At 40.2% G+C, this 13,079-nt stretch overlaps 1 protein-coding gene across 1 annotated transcript in view; it reads right to left on the bottom strand.

The window, feature by feature from the left end:
* The window catches only part of LOC135345452 (uncharacterized), a 91,624-nt gene extending 79,629 nt beyond the window's left edge, over positions 1-11,995 (bottom strand). The window contains exons 1-5 of the mRNA XM_064542874.1: positions 10,902-11,995; positions 4,431-8,606; positions 4,095-4,376; positions 2,155-3,807; positions 1,984-2,027 (exon numbers count right to left, since the gene is read on the bottom strand). Of these exons, the coding sequence (XP_064398944.1) occupies positions 3,527-3,807; positions 4,095-4,376; positions 4,431-8,598 (4,731 nt within the window). The 5' untranslated portion in view covers positions 8,599-8,606; positions 10,902-11,995 and the 3' untranslated portion in view covers positions 1,984-2,027; positions 2,155-3,526. The remainder of the gene's footprint in view (positions 1-1,983; positions 2,028-2,154; positions 3,808-4,094; positions 4,377-4,430; positions 8,607-10,901) is intronic.
* Positions 11,996-13,079: the final 1,084 nt, after the last annotated feature.

Raw genomic sequence — 13,079 nt, 5'->3', positions numbered from 1 at the left:
AGAGTAGCTTTTACAAAATTATATACGATTGAATTGTGTTAGTGAATTGTCGCAAACGGCGTATCAACTATACTAAGTTGCTCTGTCTGAACATGATCTTGCAAAATTGGACAACAAAATCAGGATTGATCATTACAGACACAGCTTTCTGTTTCTCCTGAGGAGGATTTGCTGTTACTAAGGAAACTAGAATGTGTATATGGAACGCCGTTTGCAATTTAGAGAACGTAACTTGTGTGCATCAGATATGAAATCGATTTTTGACAACAATTTTCAGATTTTTGAATATTACGTACGTGAGTGATCTGTCGAAATCAATTGTCTACGAATCGATTTTGGACAATTGATTACAAATATCTATTTGAACTATACAGTGGCGGATCCAGAGGAGGGTCCATGGGGTCCCTTGACCCCCCCTTTTGAAGTTAACTCTAGAAGGTTTAATGACACCAGCTAGCTATTTATCAGCTATTGTAATTTGATTCAATGATTGTACCTGTTGTTTTGATGTATCAACTGCCAAAAGAGTGTTTAGGTTAGCCTAGGCTAGCTAGTTGACTGTTCGTGGCAGCTAGCTAGCTCTAAGCGAGTCTATTATGGGACTTCCCCTGGCTGAGTATGGGATTTTCCCTAGTCACGTGTGACCGGGAGTGGGCATAACCCCAAAAAAGTCGCGCTGCGCGCTCGTTAGATTGGAACCCCCCTTTCATTTTTCCTGGATCCGCCACTGCGGATGTACATCCCGCTTTAATAGGTGATGGGTTCTTCAAGAAGAATGGTCTGGTGTATAGATGTTGGCTTCCTCGAGGTAAACTATGAGGAGACGAGGTGGAACAACTTGTGTTGCCGTTGAAGTACCCGAGGTGCTGAAGCTAGCCCACAAACCCCCATTTGCTGGCCACCTGGGACGGGACAAGACTGTGAATCGGATTAATCAGAGATTTTATTGGCCCACGATGTTTGCCGATGTACAGAGAGTGGTGAATGTGAAGAGTGCCAGAAGACTGCTCCAAGAAGGCGAGTGAAGGCACCAATGCTTCTACCAGAGCCATTCTGAAGGGTTGCAATGGACATTGTGGGACCCCTCCCTAAAAGCTGGTCCGGCAAGCGGTTTATCTTGGTTATCTGCGACTACGCCACCCGGTTCCCGGAAGCTATCGCAGTACATATTGCAGAGGATCTGCTTGTTTATTGTTCGAGATTTGGAGTGCCTCAGGAAATGTTAACCGATCAAGGGGCAAATTTTACGTCGAAGTAGTAAAACTAATTCCCCTAGTTTCACGTTGGAGAAGGGGGGAGGTATGTGAAAGACTGGAACTGAACTGTTATTGTGTTAAGTTGTAATGTGTTTTTTTTTGTTATTTTTGTGGTTATTGACTAGAGAGGTCACGAGATTGACCTCGTATATATTATTATATATAGCGGGTATATTTCGAGGGTATATAAATGTTCGTGGTTTTCGCTAATTAAATGTACCAATATATATAATTATGCCCACTAAAAGACTACTATTCCACCAAAACCTTTCTAACAGTCATTCCGCGAAAGTTTATACCCTCGAAATATACCCGCGAAATATACCCGCTATACGGTAATGTACTTACTGTGCTCGTGTGAGATTTGACTTGTTTTGTTGGACAATCCTGTGGGTTGACTGCGAGAACCTCTACTAATATTTTCCAGGTGGGTTCTTGAGACTTTCCAGTCGAATTATACTATCTGGCAATATCACCAGGGAATGTAGCTCGGAGGCGACCTATAGCGTTCAATAAGAGACGGATCGGCCTGGGATCGAGGCTACAGGGAATGATGCTTCGTTTAAAAAGTTATTCCAATGGATTGAAATATTCATCCCTGTAAGCAGTTCAAAGCAGAGTCAATCAGGGACTCATCCATCGGAAACAACAAATCTGTACAAGGAAATAATTAAGCTCATAAATTAAATGTTGGGTTTGAATGCTGTTTACTCCAGTAGAATATCACCTGAGCTGATCAAATCTTTGATTGAAGTGGGGCATTTTCAGTACCTGCGCAACATTAAGAGTTGTGGGTATATCTTGACTATTGGAAACAACAAATAAAACATTGATTACATATGAAACATTTACAGGTGGTGTGTGCATATGTGCATGTGAGCGTGTGCTTGAAACTTACTCCAGTAGATGTAGTCCATCTTTTGGGATGACCCAATCTTCATCAGATGTAGAGAAGCATTGTCCCTTATCAGAATAGAGAAGTAATGTCCTTCTTTATGAATCGCTTAGTTCTTTCTGCTAATGCTTCATGCATCAATACTCTTAGAGCATATTATTTTATGTGCATTTCTAGCATTCGTAAAAGTTTCATCCTTGAGATTGCTCGGATCAAGAAGGAGTTTGTTTCCACAACATTCTGAAACTAGATGCAGAGCGCATATATTTTGTTGCCACTTTTCACTATCAGTTCTTTCCTATCAGCGTCTTTAGGCATATCGACAAATACCACCACTCCATTCTTCATAAGCCAATGTAAACCAGTCGACCAGACATATCATGACAGTGAGGATTGGCAGCATAATTGGATCTCTGGAATCAAAGAAATATTAGCAGTAGAAGAATCAGAAATTGAGAAGTTATTATAGAGAGCATCCGCTTGCAATTGTTAGCAAGCTTTAGTTTTCATGAAAAGCTGTGAGAGAAATGAGATGAAAAACTCGTTAGGATCTAAATAGTCAAATCTGCCAACATCACATTTAGCATAAAATCCTGGGTAATCTTGTTACCTGCCACCCAGAGAGAAAAAAAAAAGCAGACGAGATTTATCTTTAGTGGCACTCTCATGCAGTTGGTACTGGTTCTGAAGTGAGTTGAGACTGTGGTACTCTTCCACGTACACATTCTCAATTTCGTGGCAGTACTGCAGCTTGTGGTATACTCTGGTAGTACTTTTTTCCATGCAGCAACGATTTTGTAATAATTTATGACTACGCTGAGCTTGAGTTGATCGATGTAATTGGTGACATCCGCTTTAGCAGACTTTGACAATATATGATTATAGGTACATCTGATGCGAGTAACTCTCTTAGGGTGTGAGCGGAATTTCATATGTGAGAGATAAGGAGGCTTATATACTTTGCAAGCTTTAATGCAGTCAAAGTATTTTTCACAATCCCAGAGGAGAGCTTGTCTCTGGGGAAAATCCGACAGAGGACGATAAGTCATTTACAGCTTCTCGTTTACGACATCAAAAGCAACGCTTTATAAATCATCAATCTTGGAGCTGTTACAGGAGTTTTGTACAACACTAGTTGAAGCTCTAGCTGCAGTACAAAAATTACTTCGGGAAGCATTATAAGAATTGACAATATTAAGAAATTAGTAAAGGCTAACAAAATTATGTGCTTTTTTTTAAGTTATATATACTGGAAAGTGTAAAAATAAAAGTGCAGAAGTAATTATTTGTGAATTGTTGAGTTCTGAAAAATCATTGACACAAACAAGGTGATACATTATCGTAAACAGCTATAATTATCTACATAATACTTTTCTCAGATATGAAACACTGAGAGTGTACGGAGTCTCTCTCTCAACTGACCATAAGTTGCCGTCTCCCTGGCTGCCCACTTCTGTAGCATGACGAGTGCTTGTCTGGTCGGCTCTGCTCCTCTTGTCTCTCTCTTGATGCTCACAATGTCTTCAGAAGTGAGGGAGAGGGGAAAAGCAAGACACTGCCAACGAGAGCCAATGATGGCAGCAAATGATTGGAGAAACTCTTCATCAGGACGAAGAGATGAATCGTTTTCAAGAATGTTCCTTTGTAGAGGCACATCTATAATACACGATTGAATAAACAGTACATAATTATTATATAGGCATTATTTAGCAATAATTGTGAGGTACTTACTGTAATGGACAGTATTTACTCTTATGTTATTTATATGATCATCATTTACGCATGCGTATATTTATTCTATTGTTCCTATGTTGGGGCCCTGCGCCCACTGCATGGGGTGATATCCTCGCCCACTGTTTCAATCAATCAGAGTTTGCTTGTAACCAGCCTATATATAGCATGCGACCGGCTAGCTTATAAATAGGGCTAGTTACTACACTTACTATGCTCTCGTGAGATTTGACTAGAATTCTGTGACCATCCATATGCAGATTGACTGAGAGCGTCTACCAACACTATCCAGGTGGGTTCTTGAGACATCCACAGTCGAATTACTTCTTCTTTCTTAGCAATGTCACCAGAGAATGATGATTCATTTTTGTCAATGTCATCTAATTTGTTCCAGGGGATTGGGGGAAGACTCATTCCTAGCAGTTTCCATTGAGCATCCTTTACTTCTTGCAAAGCAGAATGAACCAAGAAGGTATCCATTGGAAAAAATAAATCTGTAAGTACCATAAAATAAATTAAATATGGGGGTATGTGTGTGTAAAACTTACTCCAGTAAGATATGGCCCATCTTGTTGGGCTGATCCATTCTTTGATAGGAGTGGAGAAGCATCGTCCTTCTTTATCCATGACTCGCTTAGTGCCTTCTACAAGTGCTTCTTCAATATCTATTAGAGCATATTTCGGTGCATTTCTAGCATTTGTAAAAAGTTCATCCTTGAGATTGCTCGAATCAAGAAGGTAAACAGTAGGCATTATACTAGCACAGAATTCAACTTTGGCTTTGACTACCTTCTGAATAACTAGTTGCAGAGTGTTGAAACATTCGATTTTATCTTCAATGTCACTTCTTGCTAGTACAATCAGATCTTTACTATCTGCATCTTTAGGCATATCGACAAATACTTCCACTCCGTTCTTCATAAGCCAATGGAGACCAGTCGACCAGACATGACAGCGAGGATTGGCAGCATACACCTTTGCAATCAAAGAACTATTGTCAGCAGAAGAATCTGTAGTTACTATAGAGATCTGGTGGCTTGTAGGCAAGCTTTGTTTTAATGCAAAGTTGTGGGAGAGATGAACGATAAGCACATGAAGAAATCGTGTTGGGAAGAAGTCAAAGCTGTTACAATCACATTTAGCATACCATCCCAAAGTAATCTTATCACCTTCGGATTTAGGCCATTGAATTTCCTCGAGCTTGAGATCACATAAAGCAGGGAAAAATAAATGAGAGTTCTCTTTAGTGGCATTTTCTGTTGGTACTGGCCCAGAAGTGAGTTGAAAAAGACTGTGGTCCTCTTCCACGTACAAATTCTCAATTTCTTGACAGTACTGCAACTTAAGTAGACTTTCTTTTGTGATGTACTCTGGTAGTACTCTTTCCAGTAGTGATTCTGGAATAATGCCTACGCTGAGCTTGAGTTGATCGATATGCTTGGTGAGGTCAGCTTTAGCAGACTCTGAAAAGAGTTTTTTGTGTACATCTGATGTGAATGTTGATATCTTGAGAATTATTATATGGTTCTCAATGGAGTCCCCTTCTCTCTCTATCACCATTAGCAGACCCAAATCATGTAACTCTCTTATGAGAAGGTATAGCAATGAAGAATTTAGTGGCAGTGGAATTCCAGTCTCTTCTATGTGAGAGATAAGGAGGCTTACTTTGCAAGCTGGAACATGTTCAAAGTCTTTCTTCAACAATCCCAAGAGTGTGCTTGTCTCTGGGGAAAGGGATACTAAATTGGAGAATTTCTTAGTGAGTTCCTTTATGTAATTTACTACAGCCCCTCGTTTACGACAATCAAGAGAAACACTTTGTTCAATTTGAAAATCATCAATCTTGGAGCTGCTACAGAACTTTTGGGATACGCTGTCAAGAACACGTAACACTTGTTCAACTGACGTTTTGTTGATTACATCAGCGTGGCTTCCCACTGGTAGGATAATCGTGTTTGAGAATTGCTTAATATTGTACGATAGAAATGAAAGCCAGTAGCTGTATTTAGTGACAGCAGCTTCTTCGCCTTTACTCAAATCACAAACTATCAAATATATATTACTTCCTTTTGATGTGTTGATTGACTCCATAATTGCAGCATGTGAGGAGTAGTACTCGGAATCACCAGCAAAATCATAGATTATTATTCTTCCATAAGCACTACTGTCATAAGTACTTGGAATAATGCCTGGAGTGTGAGGGGAAACAGTTAATGTGCTGAAGTAGCTAATAAAACCTTCTGTTTTGATAGTTTCAACAAGCGTGGATTTCCCAGCACCTGGATGACCTACAATAAATATTCTGGTGAGGTTTTTTTCACCACCAAACTCTTGTTTAGCAAGTTTATCTAGCTGCCGGTAGATAGACTGCATTTCAGAATTATGATTTTTGAAAATTTTAACAATTTCATGGCTTCTCTGAGTTTTAGCTAGATCAAGGGCAGTCTTCCCATCTTTGTTTCGCACAAAAAGTGGAGCATTGTACTTCTGCAATAGTAAGCGTGCACAATGAGCTTGTTCGTAGAGAGTTGCTGTGTGAAGAGGAGTGTTGCCATTATTATTAACTTGAAACACTGTCCAGTACTGGTACTTGCAAAGCATTGTTCTCAGCTTCCCTTCTTCAGTATGCGGAGTACGACACAAAATATGCAGTGGTGTGTTCCCATCGTTGTCTCTAATTGATGGATCTACCTTATACTCGACTACCAATTTATTCAATAGTTCTACGTGACCATTTTGGCAAGCATAGTGAAGGAGAGTTTGACCATTGTAGCCTCTGTTATGTGGGTTGCATTTAAACTCTTTAATAAAGGCATGAATCGCGATCTCATGACCACCTTCAGCTGCTAAACACAATGGGGTAGAGTAAACATTATTAGTGATTATATCAATTTTGTGTTGAGTAATCAAAAGTCTTACTGTTTCAACATGTCCTTTAATGGCTGCAACATGTAGAGGTGTGTTACCATTATTATCTTTATCTGCGGGATTGAGGCCATATTCAAGCACTAATTTGTCTATCATTTCTATATGACCACCATCGCATGCATAGTGAAGGAGAGTATAACCATTGTAACCTCGGACATGACAACTGCTGTTGAATTCTTTGATTAGCATATCCAAAACATGCACACAACCATTCAGCGCAGCTCCCATCAATGGAGTACTGTTCTGATTATTAGTGCAATCAACATCAGCACTGTGCTTGCTAATCAGGTGTCTCACTGTTTCAACACGTCCTTTAATGGAGGCTGCAATATGTAGAGGTGTGTTACCATCATTATCTTTATCTGCGGGATTGAGGCCATATTCAAGCACTAATTTGTCTATCAGTTCTATATGACCACCATCGCATGCATGATGAAGGAGAGTATAACCATCGTCATCTCGGACTTGACAACTGCTGTTGAATTCTTTGATTAGCATATCCAAAACATTCACACCACCATTCAGCGCAGCCTTCATCAATGGAGTACTGTTCTGATTATTAGTGCAATCAATATCAGCACTGTGCTTGCTAATCAGGTGTCTCACTGTTTCAACACGTCCTTTAATGGAGGCTGCAATATGTAGAGGTGTGTTACCATCATTATTTTTATCTGTGGGATTGAGGCCATATTCAAGCACTAATTTGTCTATCAGTTCTATATGACCACCTTCACATGCACAGTGAAGTAGAGTATAACCATTGTAACCTCGGACATGACAACTGCTGTTGAATTCTTTGATTAGCATATCCAAAACATGCACACAACCATTAAGCATAGCTTGCATCAATGGAGTATTGTTCTGATTATTAGTGCAATCAACATCAGCACTGTGCTTGCTAATCAGGTGTCTCACTGCTTCAACATGTCCTTTATTGGCTGCAATATGTAGAGGTGTGTTACCATCATTATTTTTATCTGCGGGATTGAGGCCATGTTCAAGCACTAATTTGTCTATCAGTTCTATATGACCACCATCGCATGCATAGGGAGTCCCCTTTAAAGTTGCGTAATGCAAAACTGAGTTCCCTAGTGTATCCTTAACAGAAAGGTCTGTAAGATGTTCTGAAATAAGATTCTCCATGAGCAGGATGTGTCCTCCAAAACAGGCACAGTGGAGAACAGACAAGCCATGGAATCCCCTAATATTCAGGTCTACTTTATTCTGTGTAACTAGTCGATTAATCAAGTCTTTGAGACCGAGTGATGCAGCTACAAACAATGCAATAAAGCCATCATCTTTATAATCCTTGAATTGAATATAATCAACAAAGAATTTACTTATCAGACGCATAGTTTTCTCCACTGCTTCAGAATCATTGTAATACTCGAAGAGGACATCCTCAAAGAGTTTAACATGATGAGAATCCATCTGACTACGGCTAAAGGAACAGAGCACGCGGTCTCCATTCAAGAGGTGTCTACTACACATTGATAATAGAAGCAACATTATAATTATTTGTACATGTTTGTTCTTAGCAGCAAAGAGCAATGGTGTATTTCCATTATTATCAATAGCTCCTATGTCAGCACCAAAGTCATTGGCTAGTGTCCAAACCGTATCGAGATGACCATTAGCACATGCAAGATGAAGAGATGTTTGGTTGTGTGAGTTTCTGACGTTGACTTCATATTGCTTTGTTTTCAACAGCTCTCTGACCTCATCTGAGTCCCCACGGCTTGCAGCAGTGTGCAGGGGAGTTTTACATGACTGGCTGTCATCAGTCATTTCCGCAACTATACGGCATTGATTAATAAAATTAATGAAAGAGTTATACTAGAGTAGCTTTTACAAAATTATATACGATTGAATTGTGTTAGTGAATTGTCGCAAACGGCGTATCAACTATACTAAGTTGCTCTGTCTGAACATTATCTTGCAACAAAATCAGGATTGACACAGCTTTCTGTTTCTCCTGAGGAGGATTTCCTTTTACTAAGGAAACTAGAATGTGTATATGGAACGCCGTTTGCAACAATTTAGAGAACGTAACTTGTGTGCATCAGATATGAAATCGATTTTTGACAACAATTTTCAGATTTTTGAATATTACGTACGTGAGTGATCTGTCTACGAATCGATTTTGGACAATTGATTACAAAAATCTATTTGAAATATACAGTGGCGGATCCAGAGGAGGGTCCATCCCTTTTGAAGTTAGAAGGCTTAATGACACCAGCTAGCTATTTATCAGTTTTTGTAGCTATTGTAATTTGATTCAATGATTGTACCTGTTGTATTGATGTATCAACTGCCAAAAGAGTGTTCAGGTTAGCCTAGGCTAGCTAGTTGACTGTTCGTGGCAGCTAGTTAGCTCTACGCAAGTCTATTATGGGACTTCCCCTGGCTGAGTATGGGATTTTCCCTAGTCACGTGTGACCGAAAGTGGGCGTAACCCCCAGTCGCGCTGCGCGCTCGTTAGTTTGGAACCCCCTTTCATTTTTCCTGGATCCGCCACTGCTATAATTATATCCCTCTAAAGTTAGATTAGTAAACAAACTTCAAACAGCTTGATTGCATAAAGTGATTCATGGGGACAATTGCATGGATGGATGCATGGATAAAACTAGCCTCGATTCCAGGCCGCATTAAAATACGGCCTGGTACCTATTGCAGGGGTGATAGTGCGCATGCGCTTCAAATTACCCAGAATATGGGTAATCGTACTACGAACGTAAAACCTTAGTAAATTACACAGGAAATTAGTCCGTTTACTAAGAATATGTTCCGTAATACTTTATCTCTATGACTGAGCTCTGTAAAGCTGTGGCTTATGCCGTCTATTGTGTTGGTCTAGAAGGCTTGAACACTAGTTTTAAGACAGAAGAGGCTCTCATCTACGTCTAGGATGGTCCTATAGCCGGGTTGTCTTCGCAAGTAGCAGTTTGAGGCACCATACACTTCCCATAGCCTGTACAGATCCAAGGTAAGACATCCTGACCATACAACCTTCATAGAGGTAGATGAGAGCCTCTTCTGGCTTCAGACTAGTGTGAAAGCCTTCTGGAACAACGCAATAGAGAGCTAAGCTGATGTACAAAGATAGAAAATAGATGAGAGAGAGAAAAAGGGGATTCCCCAGATTTTGGAGAATAAACTAACGCATGCGCACTATCACCCCTGCAATAGGTATCAGGCCGTATTTTAATCGGCCTGGAATCGAGGCTAGGATAAAACCAGAAACGTCTGGGATAACCAAAGCAGGTCTGTGACAAGCTTCACGACTAACTCAGGACTCAGGATCACTTATAGCTACTGGCCCACATTATATTTTATTATCAGAAATCTAATAATTTTTACGGAAGCCCGTATATACACCCGGCATAATTATAGTATTTACTAGTGGACTCTGTTATTAACAGCAGTTGAGTAATGTGCGATGCATGTTTTGATAACCTTCCAAGTATTTAAATTACTATTCTGTAGGGCTACCGAAATTCAGCCGTTGTAGTTACGCATCTTTGAATGCTGCAGCACATGCGCAGAAAAAGGATGTATCCGTCAGTGAAGGATCCAGTGGGAGCTTTGGAGGCTTGAGCACCCTCCTGGCCTTGATGACAAGTCTGAAGGATAGACTGTAGAGCTAGCTATTAACCCACTGCATACATGCACTATATTACATTGTCATGGCCACACCCAGTTTATAACCATAGATTGAAGAGTTAGAGAGATTGGAAATGGAGTGGTGCACGCCATGCTTTTACATTGAATCTGCAGTGGAGCCTCGAAAACTCTCCGCGCTACGCGCTATTAAGCAAAATTGTTTCCGGGTAATTCCCTCAAAATAAGAAAATTGTGTTTCTTCAAGACATCATCTTTTTCAGCATTTTATAACACGGTTAGTCCACGAGCTACGTGTAGTACTTGCTAATGACTGACCACACCCAGTAAAAAGAGACATAGTGTGTTTTGGGAGTGCACTAAACAATGATTAATGGCAGCAGAAGGGCTGAGGTTCTTGGGTGTGGTTGCATCAAGTAATTGACTGCACATGCGCAGTAGGGTTGCCATCCACGTGCAGTACCAGTTACCTTGATAGAGAAGCAATCTCCAGTAGCCGTTTCTTTCACTCCGCCCTCCCCCTTTCGCCTGCTTGGGGTTGGCCTCCCTAGTTTCACACCACGAGCTCGGGCTGGGGGACAGCCAGCTCGGTTAAGGGGTTTCATTAATTTATAGGGACCCGCTCTGGGGGGTGGGCACTGTCCTCAATCAGGGCACTCCTTCTGTTCGTGTGGTGGCTTTAAGAGCCTTATTGTTCCGGGCCCAAATTGTTGGTTTATATGGTTTTATAATTATTGGGTGGTTCTCCTCAGCCCTTTAGTTTGACATTAATCTATTTCCAAGGCTGTTTTGGAGCTAGTGGAACTGTAACTTGTAAGCGTGCTGGTTATGACGACTACAATAGGTATATACCTTGAAATATAAGTGAGTTGCACGGACTGAGCACAGTTACTTGCAGTATATTGGTATTGTTGTGAGCCTCAATTAAATCGCAGCGTAGCGTGGATGTTACTCCAGGGTACCAGCCGTTTCCAATCCCTCTATATAGCTCTTCAATTTATGGTTTAACTGAGCATGAACAATTATTATTGATGAGTCATGCAGGAAAAACATCGTGATTTGTTGCAAAGTAGCTAGCTATAGGCTTGAAAAGCAGATGATTTAGTATAATAATTAGCTTTCCCCATCAAGATTCCTGAGTCCGCCCCTGTATCTATAATAGGTTAAAGTTCGCAATGGCTATAGGAGTACAGCATTACAGCTCTTTTCAGACTCTTGCAGCTAACAAAGAGATATAGCGCTTTAGTGCAAGGCTAACTCGAATAGAAACTTTGTGCGAACAGATGATGCTACGTAAGATTTTGAAGAGATTGCAACAGCATGCATTCAAATTAGCCATAACTGGAGAACAAAGCTTTAGTTTGCAAATATCCACAAATCAAAATCCAAGAGAACATGGCTGGAACTCTATAGAAGCTGTTAGTGTTTGTCGCATTGCAGCCATTGAGCAGTTACTCAGGTACATTAAGGACTGGGACCAGCAATTATTGTTGATTCAGCGGAAACAAAGCTCCGCCCATAATTTTTACTACCAATTGTGCAGTAAAAATGGAGTTTTGCTGCTCTAATCTTTAGCTCAAATTCCGGAGCATAAAACCTTAGTTTAAGTGTTTACTTTTTAGTGCAGTAGTTAGTTCAAAGCTATAATTATACAGGCACTACCGTTAGCGCCTAACAGTGGGATCAGCTATAAAGGTGAGATTTTCTAAACTTTTCAGCTTAATATTTTGCATGTAAAGGCTAATAACTTACTTTTCATTGATCTCCCACTGTTAGGCGCTAATGGTAGTGCCTGCATATAGCTTTGAACTAACTACTGCACTAAAAAGTAAACACTTAAACTAAGGTTTTATGCTCCGGAATTTGAGCTTCGTTTTCGCTGAATCAACAATAATTGCTGGTCCCAGTCCTTAATGTACCTGAGTACAGCTGGAATACACACACACACACACACATGCAGTCAGCTTTACCGTATCCCTCGTGCGGTTTCGTATCGAGGCATAATTAACTTTACAGCTAGCTCTTGATTGTGGTTGAAGCTCCTTATAACCTATAGTTTTATGGCAGCAATACCATAAAGAATAGCAGCAGCTTAATAATGTGTTATTCTAGCTGCTTATAATTATTATGATTACAGAGCTCTGAGATTAGCTTGTACTCAGCCAATTATGGCTCATCCAAGTTTTCACTAGTTAACATACCTATAACTATGCCTATCGATATCATTTTGTTTGTGCATTGTATTTCTAATTCTTATCCCTCAATAATTCTTGATTCCTGACGACTTACTCTATAATTATGGGCTGCAAATGAATTTCATTGAAATGAATATCATTATACAGGTTGTGCACATGTATGATGTCATACACAGGTATCAACTTGATAAACAAACACATGACAATGTATGCAGCCTACGTGTACTAGCTAAACACATGCTATTTTGTGCAACGAGATGTCTGTAACCCAAAGCTAATAATATACTAGAGCACTGAAGTGCTAACCCTCGGCTGTTTTACGTCTCATAACCAAGCATGTATATAATGTTACGGTATACGTACATGAACATGAGTGGCAAACTACCTACTCTATATTTGAACTGTATGACAAGGCCTTGAAAACAGACGTATAGTGGTGCATGGTCAGACATA

Source organism: Halichondria panicea, chromosome 12 (assembly GCF_963675165.1).
Source record: "Halichondria panicea chromosome 12, odHalPani1.1, whole genome shotgun sequence".
NCBI lineage: Eukaryota > Metazoa > Porifera > Demospongiae > Suberitida > Halichondriidae > Halichondria > Halichondria panicea.
The sequence above is the reverse complement of the archived record's forward strand: the minus strand, read 5'-3'. Positions and strand labels throughout refer to the sequence as shown.